This window comes from Terrapene carolina, unplaced genomic scaffold (genome assembly GCF_002925995.2).
Source record: "Terrapene carolina triunguis isolate 2854851 unplaced genomic scaffold, T_m_triunguis-2.0 Scaffold22, whole genome shotgun sequence".
NCBI lineage: Eukaryota > Metazoa > Chordata > Testudines > Emydidae > Terrapene > Terrapene triunguis.
In genome coordinates, this window is record NW_020664373.1 from 7,663,425 (window position 1) to 7,686,456 (window position 23,032).

General features: G+C 38.9%; 1 protein-coding gene across 1 annotated transcript in view; it reads left to right on the forward strand.

The window, feature by feature from the left end:
- LOC112104653 (FERM and PDZ domain-containing protein 4) overlaps positions 1–23,032 on the forward strand; it is a 439,893-nt gene that overhangs the window by 408,565 nt on the left and 8,296 nt on the right. Inside the window, exons 6-13 of the mRNA XM_026648456.2 lie at positions 5,396–5,500; positions 7,597–7,704; positions 10,595–10,726; positions 12,738–12,857; positions 13,508–13,644; positions 14,622–14,748; positions 18,862–18,951; positions 19,554–19,736. Coding sequence (XP_026504241.1) covers positions 5,396–5,500; positions 7,597–7,704; positions 10,595–10,726; positions 12,738–12,857; positions 13,508–13,644; positions 14,622–14,748; positions 18,862–18,951; positions 19,554–19,736 — 1,002 coding nt within the window. The remainder of the gene's footprint in view (positions 1–5,395; positions 5,501–7,596; positions 7,705–10,594; positions 10,727–12,737; positions 12,858–13,507; positions 13,645–14,621; positions 14,749–18,861; positions 18,952–19,553; positions 19,737–23,032) is intronic.

Sequence of the window (23,032 nt, forward strand, 5' to 3'; positions counted from 1 at the left end):
GCATCAGAAACAAATGAACCTGCCACTCTGGGATTCATTAATCACTGGTATGCTCAGGCTACAAATATGAAGACGTTAAGATGGAACTCACGTACTGCATATCCCTTCTATTTTCTTGATGGTCTTTTGTTAGACATATGAATTATGAAAGTTAATAAAAACTATTTTTCTTTTCTGAATTAGTTCATCAGCTTTTAGAATGAAAATACCAAGAGCCAGGTTGATGTGGACATGAAAACAATGAGACACGTATGCCATAGTATGCCTAAATGCAGAGGCCACACCATTATTAAAATTCTTAACCAGCTGGGACACTTCCGTCCAAATATTTGGGAGGGCTGTTCCAGTGCAAATTTTCACTGGTTACAAATGGCCCTGGCTTCTATAAATCTGAGGGCAGGTCTGAGGGCAAAGGCCACTCTACACCCTCAGGCCTGTCCAGGGTCCCTGGCTGGAAGCCAGAGTGCCAGCCCTCTCCCTTCCTCCACACAGGAGATAGGAGAAATGGAATCTCCATGCTGTGTGGGACATAGAGGCGTGTCCCCTCATCATGCAGTGGTACACTCAGGGTCCCTGTCCAAGCAACCCGTTGTGTTACAGGGACTTCATTTTGGAACCATTTAAACCCACAAATAGCTCTGGTATCCAGCAAAGTTATGACAATATAATTTAAACCCCCAAGCAAGATTTCTGAGATGCCAAATGGAAGGTGAGAAAACCCACACAGCAATTTTGCCAGTATTGTCATATGGGAAAAATTCCTTCCAGGCTTCAGACAAAACTTGTCGATCAGCCTAGTCCCGGGCATCATAAGAGATCTAGCTCTAGCGGGGTGTCTCCTGCTCTTGGTGCAGTCTTTCTTGGGGTTCCAGCTTTTTCCTAACTGATCCCCTTCAATTCACCTACAGTTAGACCAGTCCATAAACTCTGAACCCAAATTGAGTCTCTCCACCCTTCAACTTCAGGGCTTGCAGCCTTCTTTTGTTTCCTTGTTTGTTTCTTAGAGGCAGCCTAGGATGGTGCTCTGGCCCCTTTGCTATCTTGGGCCTTTCTGCCTCCCTTTCCCTCTGTTCTCCTTCCTTTATAGCTGGGCTTGTTTTCTTTATTGGTCAGAGCCTCCACGATTGGCAGTTCTGGCAGCTGCGCTGGAGTGTGGTCAGCCTGATTGCCTGTAAGCAGGGAAGACTCTCCCCTCCCTTCTGCCTTTTTCAGTATGGGAAGCCCATTACAGGTCGGTGAGGGCAGGGCTGGACCAGAGCCAAATTGGTGATTTACCAGCATTAAGAGCAAGCAGAAACTATTCCCTGCCTTGTCAGGTGAGAGCCAATCAGCCAGCCCCCTCCTGGCTCTGCTTTCCACTGGCACCAGAAGTAGAAAGGTACGGCTCCATTCCTTGGATACCATGTGGGATAGCACCCTGCACACACTGGAGAAGGGAAGGAATGAGAAGGAAACATCACCCTTTCTCTCTCCCATACACACAAACACATTCCGAGAGGGTGAGGGGAAGTAGAAGGAGCGTGCCCCAGCCACTTCCCCTGGGCAATATAAACCTCAGCCCCTTCTGGAGGAAGGAGAGTGTCCCCATTGCCTCCAGATATGTTAAAGTCACACCCTGGCTAGTGAGGAAAGCATTGCCAGAGGGGCCTCAACCCATACGCTACAATTGACCAGACAATTTCCAAAGCAACTTTTGAACATTTGGGCCTAAATCTTTGAGAATATGAGGTCGTCTTCTGTTCAGTGCCCCTGAAAACACTGAACAGATACACGTATACATCCTTCTGGTCATTCATGTAGCATCTGATATCTAGTGACCGTGTTGTGTTGGGTCTCTCTAACAAAAAATTGTCAGGAGACTGATAAAGGACTAACACAGTTACATTTTGGGGGGAAAGAAGCATTCTCCATGTTTGTTGCCTTGAATTATCTAGCATGTGGTGATGATTAGACCAGAATAAATTTAAATAGTGGGTTGTGCAGTATTTTCACTTATCTGGGGATCCTGATATGAAACCTGACCTTCATTCTAGTTCCCTCTCAAGCTTTCTTGAGAGTATCAAAAGAAACTAAATGGGACCAGTGCACCATTCTTTCTCCCTCTGACAAAAGTGTATTTCAACAAAACTGAATTGCTACAGAGTGTCACACAGCAGCAATGTTCCTTTTGCCAAGCCCTGAAGTGTGTCCATTAGCAGATCAGTTCACAACCAGAGAGCAAGTGGTCTTTTCCCTAAAGCATGTCAGAGGAAGGTTACAGCTCTGGATATTTTACTGTGCTACATCATTCACTGGGAACTCATGTGGACTGTGGAATTTTACTTTGTGTTTTGTTTTGGTTTTTTGTTCCCTTGCGTAAATTCTTGCTGTGACCAAATAGATTTTGACAGCACGTATAGGCAAACAAACCCTAGCAAAATAACATCCTGCTATCCCCAAACTGTCCTCTTCCTGACTCAAACCTGTATTCAGGCATGAATCTTTACTTCCTCAAGAGATGCCTGGTTCAGGATCCCTGACATCCCACCCCAAACTTTACAGTACCCAGACTTCTCTCTACATTACTGCTTTCTATGTTTTGCCCCTCTCACTGAATGTGAGCACCTTGGATTATTTTTCCACAGAGGAATTAGCTTGCATTTCTCTAACCTGATTCTCATTTTGTTGTTTTCTGGGTCATTGTTTCTAATCTTTTCAGATCTTTCTGTATTATTTACAGAACTGGTTTTTGCAATTCATCCCAATTAGTCTTACCTGGGAATTTCCTGTCATATAACATTTCTAATATGCAGCTTACAGTCAGAGCTGTCAGAGAAAGGGCAGATTAGGGTGACCAGACAGCAAGTGTGAAAAATTGGGACGGGGGTGGGGGGTAATAGGAGCCTATATAAGAAAAAGACCCAAAAATCAGGACTGTCCCTATAAAATCGGGACATCTGGTCACCCTACGGTAGATAAGCATGATCCATGAATGTGAGGAAGGGGAGATACTTGTGTTTCCTGGCTCAAGTTTGGATTCAGGGAACTGGCATGATGCTAGGGTTTACTAATAGAATACAGAACCTTTCACTCCTAGTGCACCCAGTTTGTGTTTGGTGATATCTGTAGTTGCTGCAGTTATTGCCACCTAATGGCTATTCAGTAGCCTGTCTGAAATTAGTTTCTGATATCAGTCTAGTTTCTAGAAGCCAGGTGTTTACATCACAAAAAAATATTTTTTTAATCAGTCTTAACAAAGGCCAGGGACTGGAAGGACATGGAGGCTGAACTAACTCCATGGTTACTATTCCTGGGCAAGGTTCGAAGCATAGTGACAGGGAGTGTTGAAATTATACATTACTGTGCTTTGTGGATAATGGAGAATTAATTCCAGGACTATCAATCCATTCATGCACTAAATTCTCTCTCTTTCTCTCTCACACGCGCACACACACACACACCAATCAACCAACCTTTTGGGTACTGGAATTCTACAGAGCTAATGAAATAACTCTTCAATGACATGGGGTGGGATTTTCAAATATACTCACCATTGGCCTACCTCAACTGTTGAAGTCAGTGGGTGACATCTGAGGCCCATTGAAGTTAATGGCACAACTCCCTTTGACTTGAACAGGGCCAGTATTTCACCCAGTGACCTCGGGGGCGGAGGGGCGGGGTGGAGGGGAGGGAGAAGAGGGCAGAGTCAGACCAAAGCTGATTGCTTTTGAAAATCTCCCCCAGGAGCCCTAAGTATTTTACTGATCTCAAATTAACACATCTTTCCTACTGCTGCTAAAAGTGGAAATCTTTTCTTTTTGTTTGAGCAGAAGTAATTTGTTGTTAAAAATAGGCCAAATCATCCAGTCATGGCTCAGCCAAAACTCCCAATATTCAATGAGAATTTTTCTTGATTAACGACTGAACATTTGGCCTTGGGTGAACTTGGTGTGGAGTGCAGTGGACAAAAGTAGACTAGAGGATTCCTAAATTAGGGTCAGTGATGAATTATCTATAATTTTGTACCAGTTTCCAAAAGTGGGAGAATGAGGGAAATATCTCTATTTTTTATAAACATCATGTGCACTTCAGTATATCTATGTGATATCCTGCCAAAGAAGGCTGTAAGGGGGAAACCAGGGAGAAATGAAATAATGGCAAAAGTAAGGTGCTATTTTAGAGAATGCCAAGGGTCCTTGGGGAAACAATGGGGAAGGTATTAATTGGAAAATACCCCTTGCCTCGCTAATGATGCTACAGGGATTGCAAAACTTTCAAAGACTGTGTGTGTGAGTATGTGTGTGTGTATCAACATTAGGCAGCAGTTCTGCAGAAAAGGACCTAGGGGTTACAGTGGACGAGAAGCTGGATATGAGTCAACAGTGTGCCCTTGTTGCCAAGAAGGCTAACGGCATTTTGGGCTATATAAGTAGGGGTATTGCCAGCAGATCGAGGGACGTGATCATTCCCCTCTATTCGGCATTGGTGAGGCCTCATCTGGAGTTCTGTGTCCAATTTTGGGCCCCACACTACAAGAAGAATGTGGAAAAATTGGAAAGAGTCCAGCGGAGGGCAACAAAAATGATTAGGGGGCTGGAGCACATGGCTTATGAGGAGAGGCTGAGGGAACTGGGATTGTTTAGTATGCAGAAGAGAAGAATGAGGGGGGATTTGATAGCTGCTTTCAACTACCTGAAAGGGGGTTCCAAAGAGGATGGATTTAGACTGTTCTCAGTGGTACCAGATGACAGAACAAGGAATAATGGTCTCAAGTTGCAGTGGGGGAGGTTTAGGTTGGATATTAGGAAAAACTTTTTCACTAGGAGGGTGGTGAAGCCCTGGAATGGGTTACCTAGGGAGGTGGTGGAATCTTCTTCCTTAGAGGTTTTTAAGATCAGACTTGACGAAGCCCTGGCTGGAATGATTTAGTTGGGGATTGGTCCTGCTTTGAGCAGGGGGTTGGACTAGATGACCTCCTGTGGTCTCTTCCAACCCTGATATTCTATGATTCTATTCTATGATTAAACAGTGCAAAAGTTTTCCATTTGGTGTTTGAATAAAAGGTCACTGACTGGTCACTGATCAGGGCTCACTCATGCAAACAAGCATGGTTGACAGCAATCAATGAAAAAGCCCCATGAGGAATTCCCAGTGACTGTGTGAGCACTTTGTATTGCTCCGATCTGGTCGCTGAATAAGCTGCAACCTTTCAATGCATGTGTCTGTATCTACTTAATTTTTCCGTACCTCCAGGAATACTATGATTTTCTTTAATTATTTGATTAACAATGCACAGAGCATATTGTCATATACTTGGAGTACCTGACATATGAGAAAATGGAGAGTATAGGTCACTGAGGCAAGAAGGATAGGTTATGCTTTGAGAATTATATGACGTTTTATTTATTTCTTCCAGTCTCCTAAATCAGCATTTATCAGTGCTGCAAAAAAGGCAAGATTGAAGTCCAACCCGGTCAAAGTGCGCTTCTCTGAAGAGGTCATTATCAATGGCCAGATTTCAGTGAGTACCTCAAGCCATTTTAACTTGAAGAAGGAACAAGACCATTTCAGTCAAAGGCACTCTATAAAGTTCTACAGGGAGAAAAATGTACAGTAAGCACAACTTTGGTACCATTGTAGAAAATATAGTAGAGGTTTTGGACAGGCACATTTTAAAATGTCTAAATAAATTAAAGCCCATTAACTAGGCCCAGAGCACTACAAACTTTTGTAAATATAAAATTTAAAATTCCAGTAGGATTACAGTTCATGTGGCTCATATCTTAATTTAGCATAGGATTTGTTTTTCTTCTGTAGAGTTGTTGAGTTTTTTGTTGTTGTTTTAAAGGAAATTTTGTAACTGGAAAACCTGTAAACTCCGGTGAAGTAGTATGTCATCCCTCCTTCCAAAATCACAGCTTTTTAAAGATGAACTCCTGGTTTGCTTGCTTGTTTTATAAATTGCCAGAAGATGATGATTCATTTATGTCTTCTTCTGAGTTCTTTGTATACATAGAGCAAACTCGTAATTTTCATTTTGTTAATCGGCAATTTCACTTTGAAAAACCAATAATCGCCTTCTGTTTTTCATTTTTAATTTAAAATCTTTATCTGTTTCAGTTTTAAGATTTAAATTGCACAGGGTACAATAAACAGGAAAATAATATATTCACCCAGCGTCATAGCAGTAACATGTAACATCAACTTTTACTCATACAGTTCAAGTAAACAAGACCGGATTCTTAAAAAAAAACCTGTATTCTTTTTAATGCATCTGGCCTTCTAGTTTCTAAAAAATTCTTTCTTTAACTTATCTGAGGAAATATTATTTTAAACAATGACTTCAAGGTGTTTAGGTTTCTGAATTGGCTTCAGGTGTCAGGAATATGTGCCACTTGCTGGTGAAAAATGACTTCGGAGGAGCCTGTACCAAAACCCTGCATCCCAACAGCTCAACAGAATAGAGCTGGGCAAAATGTTTCAGTTGAATAGTAAATTTGCCAAAAAATGCAGTTTCAGGACGACTGAAAATTTTCACCAGTTCATGAATAGTTTTAGCCAAATAAATAATGAGGAGGGAAGATTTTGAAGTTGAAACAGTTCATTTCCACATTTTCTAAATGAACTGTTTTGACATTTTGTTTTGAATAACATTTTCTAAACAAAATGTCATTTTGAATTGATGTTTTGAAATTAAATATTGTTTTGACTTGACTTTCATTTCGAAAATATTGTTTGAAAATTTTTGAATGTTTTTTCAATCAACCCAAATGAAATGTTTTCGTTTCAGTGAGGAAGAAATTAAACAATTCAGTTTCAGTTTGAAATTAGCCATTTTTTTCTGAACCAAAAAATCATTAATTCACTCAATTCTAGTTCAGAATCCAGATCTGTATTCATATCCTGCTGTTTGGCACCAGCCTTCACTGCTACACATTGCAGGAAAGAGTATTGACCAGTTCTATCCCTGATGCATCTTTAGGGATGTCCATGAAGGTACACCAGGGATAAATTTGACCATATGAGTTTAATTTGACATCATGAGAGGTCAGCCTGTTATACAATGTAACTTTACAGTAATGTGATAAATAGTTCCCAAATAGATATTTTCTAACTGCATCTGCATAAATCACACTTTCTTGCACAACATTATTGTAGAAAACAAAGCAATGGTGCAAAAGGACAGTTCAAATTGATAAATTTGCAGGGATTTTGTGCCGCATTCTTATCACTTAAAAACAAACAACTGAATCATTTTCACATGAAAATACAGATTTCTGCTGTAAATGAGGACAGAACTTTCATTATGGTAGTCATTTATTTGTAATCAGATTTATCAATTACAGATGGAAAAGCTAATGCTAGCACCATAGTTTCAGCACTGTGGACATGCAGTCTAACAACTGGTCTGTCACATGCAGCTATACTAGCTATACTGCATATCACTGGAGTCTCCTGAGGCGAGGCATTGCTATTCTGCTTTGGGTTTGATCCAACATACCATTTTCAGACATCACCAGCCTTCCCTGCTGTATGCTGTTCTTCCCTATAGAATAAAATTTATGTTCTTCTTGTTGCATGCAAAGTGTAATCTAATTCACTAATCTGTTTTAACAGGAAACTGTTAAGGACAATTCACTTCTCTTCATGCCAAATGTACTGAAGGTATATCTTGAAAATGGGCAAACCAAATCCTTCCGTTTTGACTGCAGTACTTCAATAAAGGTAGGCTAATCTACCAAACCTCATAACGTACACTGCCAAGGATGCTATTAAAGCATTCTGCAAGGCCTTTGTAATAGAAAAACAAAAACTCCAGTAGTCTCAGAATTTGAGCCTGAGCCTGGATCATCATGTTGTTCATGGCTGGCTTCATAGATGTGGTAGTAAAGAAGTAATAAGATTCTGCTATGGTTTTCTGCCAATAAAAGCATAATGTTGTATCAGTGAAGCAAAAATAGGAGTGATAATTTGAATGTGACTGCAGCTTAATTTAATTATATGCATGGACCTTGCTAAGGTTTGATATTCTGCCAAATGCCAGCATGATTTGTCAGCAAAGTCAGAAGGTAAGAAGATAAAGATGTTGGTTGCTAATTGAATATCATCTAGCCTGTAGTCTAGTGAAGTCAGGACAGGATAATGTAGGGTTATTCTGACAATAAACTGTTCAGTGTATTGTCTCCTTTTCTTCAACATATTTCATAGAGAGGCTAAATCACAAGGTGAAGTTGTGACATACAGTTAATGCAAGTAGGGCGTAGATCCTGTTCTGTTCAGTTCTAGGTAGGTTCTTCTACCTCACTCGTCACTGTAATATCTGAGCACCTTCCAATAGTGCATTAAGAAACATGACTAACAGCTGTCATGTGTTTGGTCCCGCATGTGTGCAGTGGAGTGTTTTGTTTGGTGATATCATAAACACACACATTGCTATGTGTTTATGTTAGAGAAAGCAAGGTCAAAGAAATGCACTTTGCAGTTATAGTGGAAGGGGTGAGGTTTGTGATGGTCCTTAGTTCCTGTGGGAGTTCCTTCCACAGCCTAGGACCAGTGCCCGAGAAAGCTCTGTCAGGATGACTTCTCTCTGTCAAAGTCACAGGTGAGTTTTCAAGGTACTATGGTGATGAGGATCATATAAGTAGATAAAGAGTGGCTTGAGGGATTTCTTCTTTTCCACTTCTGCACCTGATGTTTTCTATCACAACCGTTTATTCAAAATTTTCCCATTTTATTCTATCAACATGATTCTCATAGTGATTATTTCATGATGTTCAATCAGTTTGACCTCGGTTTTCTTCAGCTGCAGTGGTAAGGACAGATTTTTACTGAAGTGAAGGCAGGGAAATTTTGATTAGTTGATTATAAGGTACTGGGAACTGGGAGAGAAGATTGGTTAGGAATTAATATCAGGTGCTATACAGATTAAAGAGAAAAATGTTGGCTGGTTTTAATAATTGGACGCATGCACCTCTTGTTAGCATATTCAGAAAAAGCAATTAGTAAACAGCACGTCATAGTGTCATATTACTTCTCTTTAGCAAACATCTTTCTTCAAATTACTGTTATATTGTTTGTGTTTGAGCACAAATTAGAAGTGTCAATAAGAGTAGATTGACTGGGTAGGTTTTAAATTGCCTCTGAGTCAACTCAGTAATAATAGTAACTTACACTATTTAAATGGTAGCTTGCAACTGATTAATGACATGGTTTATTTTTTAAGGTTTATAGACTCCTGTCCAATCACCACCACACACACACACTCCACTCTTACACCAATTTGTTATACTTCCATGAAAAATGGTTAATTGATCTATTAATCTACCTAATCAACTTATGGCCTAATTTCTGTTAAAGTACACCTGTACCCCGATATAATGCTGTCCTCAGGAGCCAAAAAATCTTACCGCGTTATAGGTGAAACCACGTTATAGCGAACTTGCTTTGATCCGCCGGAGTGCGCAGCCCTGCCCCCCCCCCGGAGCACTGCTTTACCGCGTTATATCTGAATTCGTGTTATATCGGGTCGCGTTATATTGGGTAGAGGTGTAGTTGGATTCTTATTCATCAGATGCTCTCTTTAGTAAATCCTATCCATCTGGACCCTAATGTATATATCTAACAATCATTGGGATGGATGTAAATGCTTTAATAATTTCACCAGTATATCGTAAATCTGCATTTCAATGTCGATTTTATTTTGTCTTCCCCACTGTCACTGCACTTACCAAACTAACAATAATTGCTGAATGATGTTAATGATCTAGATATGCATGATAATTAGGGATAGTTGAACAGGTTTGGGTGAAATAAAGATTGGATTTAGACAATTTAATACTTAATTGTAATTTTAGAAACAATTACACTTGAAACGATCACCCTTATTTTAAGATTTATGTCACTGTGAAAGAGTTTTGCTATAATCCCCACCTGCCTCGCTTTTATAATGAAAACAAAACCCCAACTTTGGAGGTGCTGCCTAGGAGACATGTCATTATTGTTGACTTTATTTTGATCATTTTTAAATATATAAATATGGCTCTACAATGCAGGGGTGTTAATGTTTCTTAACAAGAGATTTGACTGCATATTTTTTTTAAAAACCTTCACTGTAGGAACAAATCTATTCAGATTCATTGAATTGTGTCCAGTCTCACCCTGTGATTTGGTGGTTCCCACTTTGAAATGCTGGAGAGGTTTATGTTCTCTCTTTTGGAGGGAGATATTGCCTATTTTTAGGGTGAATCTGAGGCATATAGTTTCAGAATTGTGTGAACATAATTTACACATTCAGTTGCCACAAAAGTCCATCCATCACAGTAATTTTATATACAACATACATTTTTCATACACAATTCGAAAATCTGGTCCCAAAAGTCTGGAGTTTAACTCAGAGAAGCCTAAACATAAAGGATCTTATTCTGCACTTGTTTCTATCTTGTATAATTGTTTACAGCTGTGCAAAGTGAGAGTAAAACACAACCATTCTGACTTGGAGTATTTAACTTCCACTTTATACTTGTGTAAATGACTAGACAATCTGCAAGGCAATGGAAAATCAAGCCTCAAGCCTTTTGTGATTTTAATCACATTTTATAAATCCTCTCTTAATTAGGATGTCATCTTAACACTCCAAGAAAAGCTTTCCATCAAGTGTATTGAACACTTTTCATTGATGCTGGAGCAGAGGATTGAAGGAGCTGGAACCAAACTTCTCTTGCTACATGAACAGGAGACTCTAGCTCAGGTTGGTGTAATAATACATGCAAGTTGATATTAGATCATCTGTAAATTATCTGTTCCTCCAATTACTTATGTGAATTAATTAAGATGCACTGAATGAAACACTACCAGCATCTACACATGATTATTGGTTATGATAGTATGACTCTCCCGGAGTGTCAGTTTGTCTATTATCTAGACATCATATTTTGATGCTTTGGTAGCCCATTACAAAGGGATATGAAACTTCAGAAGTGATCATATGTATAGCTAGAAAATATGTATCATATCCTTTTTCATATCATATATAGTACTACTCATAAATATCATTGAACAGACAAAAAGTTTCATTGCAACAGGCCAGAGAACTTTATTCAGTTTATCAAAACTCATTTAAATACTTATGATTTAGTCTTTTGCATCCTCACTGGTTATCAAGATATTTCTGTGGAAGTTGAAGCTGTCTTCCTTCTGGTCATTTCCCACCTATTTTAGCAAAACTTTCCAAAAAAGCTTAGGGGTCCTATGGAAAAATAATTACAACTCTCAAGGGCCCTGTGATCATGTAGATAAAGAGTGTATCACGATGCATATGCACAAGGAGGCCTATGCAACCTTAAATCTTGTATTTCTTAACTTTGAAGTGCTTGATTATGCAACCTGAACATTCTTTGAACAGAATTTTTTGTGTGTAGTTCATACAAAGAGTGTGGGATTTTCAGAAGCACTCAGTGCTGGCCTCACTTTGCTCCCTCTTTGAAGTCAATGGTAAAGCTTCCATTGAAATCAATGGGAGCAGAGTTAGGCCAACGCAGGGGTCTTAAGAAAATCCCATTCAGAGCTTTTATGTGTACACACACGCTATACCTAGGTATTTGGGAACAGAGATACAGAGAAAGTGCAGGACAATCTAAAGGTTTGGAGGGCTTTTTAAATATTATTATATATATACAGTATATTACAAAGATTGCTAGAGCAAGACAGTTATTCCTTAAAAGATTTTAATGCTAAGCATAGCTTCTGTCAATCAATGAATGGAATAATAAGATTATAAATTGTTAATATATAATGTTATATTTATAAAGAATATAAAATGCTACCTTTCTATCCAGATTTGGTAGAATTAAATGGACTACATTTATTATGCATTATTCTATGGCTTTCTTCATTGGAGTTCCTACTTCAATTTACCATCATACACTTGCTACTGACAATATTTTATTGTAGCAGAAGTGGGAGATGACCATTTCATCTGATTGTCCCACAACTTACTTGGTACCTCGACTTTATGCTACCATGTAAATATGCTCAGCCTGCTGTTACTTTTTTCATACGTTTTATGCTGCCTGTCAATCAAAGAAGTTTATCTTGAAATGGTGGATGACTCTATTGTCATCATGTAGTACAAGAGTCTTTGGAGAAATCTCTTGGTCTAGAATCACATAGCTAAAAAAGTGCTTAATAGTGATTGGATCAAATCCCTTTTACAAATAAGGTTCCTCCCCTCCTCCCCGGAACCACCACCTATTGTTTTATTTTCTCAAAAAGTAATTTTCAATAAGATTTTCTTGCAAATCCCTGTCAACAAATGTTCTGTGACTGAGAAAAAAAAATAAAAACAAAACCTATTTAATCTATTACTTTGAGGTCTGCCGAGATCTCATACTTGGAAGTCATACAGTGAAAGTCTCTTAAAGTGAAGTCACTTTTTTCAAGGAACAACTTCACTGTCAGTGGAGAATAACTATAGCCAACATTTCAGTTTACACATTGCACTGGAAGAATCCAGTACTTTCATTGCATTTAGATGTGTTTGGGCAGTTGTGTCCTGATAAATCTTCAGCTGCTCCTGGTCCCACAAACATACATATTTAAAGATGGACAAAGTTCAATTTTCATTTCGCCAAACCAGATACAATGGAAGTCTCTCTATTGATGTTGGTGGGCTCTGGATCAGGTTTAAGGTGTCTAAAACTAAGAACAGCATTCCAAATCCAGTGTTTCAAAGTGCTAATAAGATGATTGCACTCTTCTAGGTGACCCAGAGGCCAAGCTCCCATAAGATGAGATGTTTGTTCAGAATCAGCTTCGTCCCAAAGGATCCCATTGACCTTTTAAGAAGAGATCCAGTTGCTTTTGAATATCTATATGTACAGGTAAGTGAAAACATAACCAGTCTTAGTATAAGCTAAGAAAACATGTAGATAGCAACTTTGAATGCACTTTTTCATTTGTGCTTTCACAGATAAAAATTGGGCAATGGGAGGGTCCTGATTTTTAAACATATTGATTATGTTACCTAAACCCACCACAATCAGAGAGATGTGCAGGTGTTTATTTTCCAGCAAAGTCCCTATCCCCTCCAAGCCCTCACAAAAATACCTCTTATATGCTTATACTGTGGCATCCTCCCAAAGAGTATTCAGCTCTAGGAGGCTTAAGGAAGTGAGCCGGCAGCACTTCTCAGCAATCGTTTCCTGTAATGTCATTCATGGAAAATCTCTTGGAGGATGGGAAAGATGGTGCACACACAGCGGGGATGCAGGCAGAACATGCTTGTATCAAAATCCACACGCCATTTGCTGTTTGGCAGCTACCTGGATTCTTCTGAGGCATCCAGACCTTCATGAATACCCAGCACATCTGAGAGACATAGCTTACTGTCAGTGTAATGCCACCTTTCAGCATGGGGTTAATCCATAATGCAGCCATCTTTAAAATCAATCAATAAAAGCTTGTTTATGCTTCGCTTTTTAAGTCAAAGATTTTTTTAACTTGATGCTCCCTTTCCTGGTTTCTTTGGCAGAGCTGTAATGATGTGGTTCAGGAGAGGTTTGGACCTGAGCTGAAATATGATATTGCTCTGCGGCTGGCTGCATTACAAATGTATATTGCGACTGTGACCACCAGACAAACTCAGAAAATCTCCCTCAAATATATTGAGTAAGTATAGCATATAGAGCATTCCTCAAAAACAAAGTTAGAGAGTGTTTGTAGGTCTTTTGCATGTTGGTCGATTGGTCTGTCTGTCTGCATATCCTGATTTTAGGTTTGTGTGCTTTCAGTGCACTTTTAATTCTCGTATTGTACTTGCCCATCTGTTGACTAAACCACGCTTAGCAAGATGGCCTCTACCTGAAACACACCAGCTTTAAACCTCTCTTCCTCTGAGATTGCCACAGACCCCGGAGCACTGAGCTGAGAGCCTCATGTGATCCCTATGGCTAATTTGGAAGTGTTTCCGCTTCAGTTTTGAGGGGGCAACATTTACAGCTCTCCCCATCCATAAGGATGGACAGCACAACACAAGGCCCCGGAGGGAGAGGTGCAGTTGCCAATTTTGAACTGATTAATCCTTGACTGTTGCACACCAACAGTGTCTCCAAATACAAAGGTTGTGTAACACATGCTGAGCTAAATTGCCTTCTCAGTTACCCTGGTGCAACCTTTGGCCCAATGTGCTCATAGTGGGGTGTAATATGAAATATAGGTCTAAAAACCCCTAATAAAGAACAAATAAAACAGAGCAAGTAAACCCTTGCCATTGTGCCTTGAGAAATGTTCCTTACAGAAAATTTAGAATTGTACCACGGTTTATGTGTATATTACTGCATCTATTCATAAATTGGAGGTGAAGAACTAAAGATTAAAATGAGAGGAATCTCTGAGTCTCTGAAAACAGCTTGGAAAATCCCTGGGGTATGAAGAGCCTCACACTGCAAATGTTAAAGCATCTTATTTTTCTATGAAACAGTATGTACTCTGAGTACAGAAAATAATCTGTTATAGCACAACTGGTGCCTTCACCAACTCTCCCTGTGCTTTCAGGCATTCATTTACTCAGCATCACAGCCACCATCTAGTCTTAGATAAATAATCAACACAGGAATGTGAAATTAAAGATATGCCTTTTATTGCAGAAAAGAATGGGGATTAGAGACTTTTCTTCCATCTGCTGTGCTGCAAAGCATGAAAGAAAAGAACATAAAGAAAGCACTTTCACACCTTGTCAAAGCAAATCAAAACCTAGTTCCTCCGGGTAAAAAGGTATTTGCATCTTAATGGAAAATATATTTTAAAGACCAGAGAGGACTGCATGCACGGGAAATGTTTAAAATTAGTTCTTCGGAGAAATACCTAGCTAGTATATTTTCAAAGATTGTTAGACTGTATAACTTTCAGTGCCTATTACCACATTTCCAAGAACAATTAAAAATAATTAATTGTACCCCAGCTAAACCATCTCCTCATTTTGAGAATGGTGGAAAATTGATTATTAACCACCAGGATTTTTTAAATTCATTTAGCACCTGCTGTTAATGGCAAACTTGTTAGAGAATTATGTTCTCTCTGCCTCTAATGCTCTAAGCTATGTTAACCTGTGAGCCTGGCACAGACATAAGACATTTTCATGGTACTACAGGATGATTTGCTCTGGCGCCGCAGGGTAAAGTGACCACAGTTGGCAAGATGTCACTTGATAAATTATCTCCCTTATTGTAATTGAATCTTCTGTGTTGTTATAATATGCCTAGTCTTGTTATTAAGCCTTTGCTTCAACCAGGAAAACTGTGAGGGAAAATGTCTATGGACATTTGCCTGTGGAAAACATCTATACCATATACACCTCTACCTCGATATAACGCTGTCCACGGGAGCCAAAAAATCTTACCGCGTTATAGGTGAAACCGAACTTGCTTTGATCCACTGGAGCGCGCAGCCCCACCCCCCCGGAGCACTGCTTTACTGCGTTGTATCCGAATTCGTGTTATATCGGGTCATGTTACATCGGGGTAGAGGTGTATATGCAGCTTTTAGATACTGAGACACTCTGTGAATGGCAGAATACCAACGGCTTGATCCAAAACCTATTGAACTCAACAGAAAGACACCCATTAACTTCAATGGGCTTCAGCTCAGGACCCAAGAGACAACCATAAATCTGTGTTTATTTTAGTACTGCTAAATGTTAGAGGTTAACTAAAAGCTAATTGCCAAATTTTTAACTGAACAAACCAATGTGTACCCTTTACATAGCTGCAGCAAAAGCTGAAATGGTGTCCGCTGTATATATTTTATCCTAGTGGTTCAGGTATGTTTGAATCCATCCCTGCTGCTGGATTCCCAGCTGGCAATAGTGGCCCACAATAGCTTACACTATCTTCAGTTAGGACAGAGATTACAATGCTGCCTCCCTGATGCACACCTTGACAAAATTATCTATGCTTTTGATTACCTTCAGGTTGGGCTGCTATCATGTGCTCTGCTGAGGGCTTCTCTTGTAATGCATAGTGCAGCCACCTGCATGTTTAGCAGGACAGGCCAATGTGAAAACAACCCTGGTGGTCTGTAGTGGCTACCAGTCCACTCTGGGAGTAAATCCAGGAAGTGGTTATCTTCTATAAATTTGGTTCCCTTCAATGATTAGGACCCTTCCTATCTCAGAGGTTTTGTCTCCTTTTCACAGTCATTGTGTTCCACTTGACTACTTTAGCTATCTGTCCCCAGGACTGAATGCCTAGTGAGGGATAGGAGAAGACATTTTCAGTAGAAGGCTGAGCACTAAAGCCTAAATCTGGAGACTTTTAAGATGCAGTGCATGATAAATGTATTTATTCAAATTTTCCTAATATAGGCATGAGTTACACCAGTGGACAGGGTGGAGTGGTAAAATCACAGAAATGCAGGGCTGGAAGGGACCTCGAGTAGTCATCAAGTCCAGCCCCCTGTGCTGAGGCAGGACCCTGTAAACCTACACCATCCTTGCCGTGTTTGTTCAACCTGTTTTTAAAAATCTCCAATAGTCAGATTTTCTAAACCTTTTTTTCATTTTTGTTTGCTGCAATCTGTCCACATCTTTCCTAAAGTGTGACACCCAGAAATGGACACAGTACTCCACCTGAAGCCTCACTAGTACTGAGTAGAGCAGGACAATTACCTCCCATGTGTTAGACACCACACTCCTGTGAATTCACCTTGGAGTATTAGCCTTTTTCGCAGCTACCTCACATTGATTCATATTCAATTTGTGATCCACTACAACCCCCAGATCCTTTTCAGCAGTACTACTGTCCAGCCAATTATTTCCCATTTTGTAGTTGTGTATTTGATTGTTCCTTCCCAAGTGAAGTACTTTGCACTTACCTTTACTGAATTTCATATTGTTGAATTCAGACCAATTCTCCAATTTGTGAAGGTTGTTTTGAGTTCTAATCCTGCCCTCAAAAGTGCTTGCAACCCTCCTACCTTGGTGTTATCATCAGTTTTTATAAGCATACTCTCCAATCCATTATCCAAATCATTCATGAAAATATTGATAGTACCGGATCCAGGACTGACCCCTGCAAGACCCCACTAGATATGTCCCCCCAGTTTGACAGTGAACCATTGATAATTACTTGCAGAATATGGTCTTTCAACAAGTTGTCCACCTTATACCAATTTAATGTAGCCCACACTTCCTTAGTTTGCTTATAAGAATATCATGTGGGACTATGTCAAAGCCTTATAAAATCATGATATATCATAACTACTGTTTCCTCATATCCACTAGGCCAGTAACCCTGTCAAGGAAGGAAATTAGGTTGGTTAGGTTTGTTTTGACAAATCCCTGCTGGCTATTCCTTATAACCCTATTATCCTCCAGATGCTTGCAAATTGATTGTTTAATAATTTGTTCCAGTACCTTTCCAGGTATCGAAGTTAGGCTGGCTGGGCTATAATTCCCTTATTCCTCTTTGTTCCCCTTTTTAAAGATAGGTGCTATGTTTGCCCTTCTCCAGTCTTCTGGGACCTCACCCATCCTCCAGGAGTTCTCAAAGATACTTGCTGACGGTTCCAAGATTGCTTCACATAGTTCCTTAAGTACCCTGGGATGAATTTCATCAGGCCCTGCTGTCTTGAATACATCTAACTTATCTAAATATTCTTTAACCTATTCTTTCACTATTTTGGCTTGCATTCCTTCCTCCTTGTTGTTAATATTGTGTGGTCACCATTAATCTTTTGTGAAGACTGAAGCAAAATCGGCATTAAACACATCAGTTTTCTTGATGTCATCAGTTATTAGCTCTCCTTCCCCACTAAGTAGAGAGCCTACACTTTCCTTCGTCTTTCTCATGCTCCTAATGAATTTAAAGAACCTTGTCTTATGGCCTTTTAGATCTCTTCCTAGATATTTTGTGCCTTAGCCTTTCTGATTTTGTTCTGACATGCTTATGCTATTCTTTTGTACTCCTCCTTAGCAATTTGTCCATGTGCCCACTTTTTGGAACTAAGGGGGGCTTGATTTGTATGCAAAATATATTTTTTTAAACTGTGGATTTTGAGGTTTTTGCCTGAGCAAGGGCTGCAGATTTTGGGCTACATTATTTGTATGAACTGAAGAGCTTTTTTTTCAGTCTAAAAATTGTACTTTAGTTCTTAATTTTTAAATTGTTTGTTTTCCCAAAAAATTAAACAGCAAGCAAACACCACACTCCTGCCCCCCAATACCTTCATTTAAACCTATTTGTAAATTATTCCTATTTTTCATGGAAATAAATTATGGCATGTTTGTATGTCTCTCTTTCTATTTTTCAGGTTCATCCTCTGTTACGGGTAGTAGAAAAGTGACTAAATTATTGTTTGTTTAAAAAAAACTTCTTAGAAGTAAGTTAGAAATAAAATCCTATATATCACAAGTATCTAGCAAAATGTGCCATGTATAGCTGTTCTTAGCAATTTTTTAAACATCTCATTCTTTTTAAATTCACATTGGTAAACCAAATTTTAAAGAACTGCTACTGATGGTGATTATGAATAGAAACTCCAGTCTACCCTTGAAATCCCTCAATGAACAGATGTTTAATCTGAGTAGTCTAACATTTTCCTTTTACTGGAAAAGTTCCAGTGTACTTGCAGTGCCCTGATGCAACCCATGCATGAGTCTTGAGTACATCTGATCAAAATAAATAAGATTTTAATTCCAAGATCTGAAATCCTGTTCCTTCATCAGGAAGTCAAATATGTAATGATTTATCGTCAGTCTGATGAGGTCTTGTCACAGTCCAGTCTCCTTAGGCTGTGTAATCATGTTTTAATTCTTCCATTTCCATATGTGTTGATTTCCCCCATTGCATCTTACTCCTGTAATAACATCAGAAGTTTCCTTCTCCTCAGCTGTCTGCTCTGCAAGCCAAGGTGCATTATCTCAAGTTCCTCAGCGATCTGCGATTATACGGGGGGCGTGTGTTCAAGGCAACATTAGTGGTAACTTTTTCCTTTATTTTCTTGATAATTTTCTCCAATTAATTTGTATCTGCCTGACTCACATTTGCTTTAAGGAAGTTCAAGTCCAAATCAAACATTCTAACATAACATATACACCATATTGGATCAAACCACACAAACACTTTTATTTCATTCTTCTTGAAAATGTCTTCCATTGTATTCTGATTTGCAGCTTGGAGGTAGCATTCATTTGGTGGATGATACCATGGGTATAATTATAAAATACTAAAGTTGTTGAATAAAAAATTATTCTTTTAAGACATATACTCTACATCCACCCATGAAAACCACAATGCAGTCAGTTTCTAACAAAAATAAATTGTGGCAAGATAACTTTTATTTTATGCATTTTACTATAAATCTAGTACAATCATGTACCTGTTGTTGGTTTTGTTTGGTTTTGCCTCTTACCAAAGAACTTACTAACTCATGGCAAAGAAATACTGTGCAAATGAAAATCTCATAAAAATGAAACAGGGTAGAAGTGGTGTTTTTGTTTCATCTTATTTTATTTTTGTTATGTAAAACCTGTCAGGTTTCTTACTCTTTTTAATTTTTATTTTCTTCTTTTTATGTGACAGCAAGGAGAAAAGCGTTCAGAAGTGACTTTGTTAGTAGGGCCCCGCTATGGTATCAGCCACGTGATCAACACCAAAACGAACTTGGTGGCCCTGCTAGCAGACTTTAGCCACGTTAACAGGATCGAGATGTTTACAGAAGATGAGAGCACTGTTAGAGTTGAGCTCCATGTCTTAGATGTAAAAGTAAGTTGACTGTTGATTTGTATCAATTTAGTATCTTAAAATAGCACGATTTTCATTTTCCCTCTGTATTGGAATAGTTGATAAAGTTGTGCATGATTTTGTTATAAATGTTTCACTCTACCAATATTATGAACGTGTATTGTAGAATTGTTTTAGCCAAATGGCATACAGCTGATTACTTAGGAACATAGGAATTTCCATATCACATCAGCCCAATGAGCTATCTAGTCCAGTATTCTGTTCCAGATGCTTCAGAGGATGGTAAGAGAAACCCCACAGTGGACAGCTCTGGAACAACCTGCCTAGAAGGGAAATTTCTTCCCAATCCCATAACTCTTCTGAATTCTTTTTATTCTATCTAATGTAATTGTGGGGGCTCTCGTTCTTCATATAAATGTCTGATCCTCTTTTGAATCTTACTGAGCTCTTTGCCTCAGTGGAAATGAGTGGAATTTTGCATATTACATCCTCTCAGGGCATGTCTTCACTACCCGCCGATCCGGCGGGTAGCAATCGGTCTATCGGGGATCGACTTACCGCGTCTAGTGAAGACGCGGTAAAATCGATCCCTGATCGCTCTGCCGTCGACTCCGGAAATCCACCTCGGCAAGAGGCGGCAGCGGAGTCGGCGGCAGCGCGGCAGCGGTCGACTTTCCCGCGTCCTCACCGCCAGGTAAGCCGACCTAAAATACGCAACTTCAGCTACGGTATTCACGTAGCTGAAGTTGCGTATCTTAGGTCGGACCCCCGCTGTAGCGTAGACCCAGCCTCAGTGTAGTTTATAGGATCTTGAAGCTTTATGGTGGAAGCTTTCATAGACTTTCTATAGAATTGTATAGGGGATAAATAGAGCTTAAAGTGGGAAATATCACAGTATGCAAAAGTTCAATACTTTTAAGCTAAGGATGCTACCAATTTTCCTCTTTCTTACAAAGGTATATGGAAAAAATACACATGGAATATTTACCAAGCTCTTCTTTCAAACACTTAACTTTTATTGACAAATATTATTTCAATATATTTAAGTTGATAATATTGCTGCAACTTGATCTGGATGCACCAGAAAACATTAGTGGCTGGTGAGCACCTTCTATTCTTTAGCTCCCTGGACAATAATAATATCAGAAGATCCCAGAGTGCTTTATAGCTATTAATGTCACAGAGCACCCCTTAGGGGTAATTATGTGGATGGGGAAACTGAGACAGAGATTAAATGACTCATTTTGTTCACACAGAAGTTTTGTGGCAAAGCCAGGAATCTCCTAGTCCTATGATGTAATCAGAAGATCATCCTTCCTCTGTGTTTAAGACCCAGGTAGTTTGAAGGAGCCAGGAGATGGGAATCTAAGAACGCTAAAATACTTTATAATACTAATTAGGGCTGTTGATTAATCACAGTTAACTCATGCGATTAACTCAAAAAAATTAATCGCAATTAAAAAAATTAATCACGATTAATCGCAGTTTTAATCGCACTGTTAAACAATAGAATACCAATTGCAATTTATTCAATATTTTGGATGTTTTTCTACATTTTCATATATATTGTATTCTGTGTTGTAATTGAAATATTACTTTTTATTACAAATATTTGGACTTAAAAATGATAAACAAAATAAATAGTATTTTTCAATTCACCTCATACAAGTATTGTAGTGCAATTTTTTTGTTGTGAAAGTGTAACTTACAAATGTAGATTTTTTTTTTGTTATATAATTGCACTCAAAAACAAAACAATGTAAAACTTGAGAGCCTACAAGTTCACTCAGTCCTCCTACTTGTTCAGCCAATTGGTAAGACAAACAAGTTTGTTTACATTTACAGGAGATAATGCTGCCCTCTTCTTATTTACAATGCTACCAGAATGTGAGAACTGGCATTTGCATGGCACTTTTGAAGCTAGCTTTGCAAGGTATTTACGTGCCAGATATGCTTAACATTTGTATGCCCCTTCATGCTTTGGCCACTATTCCAGAGGACATGCTTCCATGCTGATGATGGTCGTTAAAAAAAATGTGTTAATTAAATTTGTGACTGAACTCCTTGGGGGAGAATTGTATGTCCCTTGCTCTGTTTCACCCACATTCTGCCATATATTTAATGTTATAGCAGTCTCGGATGATGACCCAGCACATGTTGTTCATCTTAAGAACACTTTCACTGCAGATTTGACAAAACGCAAAGAAGGTACCAATGTGAGATTTCTAAAGATAGCTACAGCTCTCGACCCAAGGTTTAAGAATCTGAAGTGCCTTCCAAAATCTGAGAGGGATGAGGTGTGGAGCATGCTTGAGAAGTCTTAAAAGAGCAACACTCTGATGCGGAAACTACAGAACCCAAACCACCAAAAAAGAAAATCAACCTTCTGCTGATGGCATCTGACTCAGATAATGAAAATGAACATGCGTCGGTCCTCACTGCTTTGGATTGTTATTGAGCAGAACCTGTCGTCAGCATGGATGCATGTCCCCTCGAATGGTGGCTGAAGCATGAAGGGACATATGAATCTTTAGCACATCGTTAGCCGTCTACAACAGTGCCATGAGAATGCCTGTTCTCACTTTCAGGTGACATTGTAAACAAGAAGAGGGCAGCATTATCTCCTGCAAATGTAAACAACTTGTCTGTCTGAGCGATTGGCTGAACAAGAAATAGGACTGAGTGGATTTGCAGGCTCTAAAATTTTACATTGTTTTATTTTTGAATGCAGGTTTTTTGTACATAATTCTACATTTGTAAGTTCAATTTCCATGATAAAGAGATTGCACTCCAGTACTTGTATTAGATGAATTGAAAAATATTGTTTCTTTTGTTTTTTTACAGTGCAAATACTTGTAATCAAAAATAAATATAAAGTGAGTATTCTACACTTTCTATTCTGTGTTTTAATTGAAATCAATATATTTGAAAATGTAGAAAACATCCAAAATATTTAAATAAATGGTATTCTATTATTAACAGTGCAATTAATCGCACGATTAATTTTTTTTATCACTTGATAGCCCTAATACTAATAGCTAAGCAACACAGACCATAAAGCAGAGAAGTAATCTGTAGTGACCTGGCAGTTCAGTGTGGGAAGAGAAATATAAATGGTGAGTATCAAGAATGACAAGGAAAATGAGTCGCGCAAGATTTATATGGACTAATTAGCAAAAGGGTCAAAATACCTATTCTGCTTCCTGTCAAAAGGCGAAACCTACCAAAAGTAGTGTTATGATGGCACATGAATAAGGATATGGAAGTTTTGCATATGATTATCAATAACTGAAAAATAACGTGAAACAGAAGTTTCA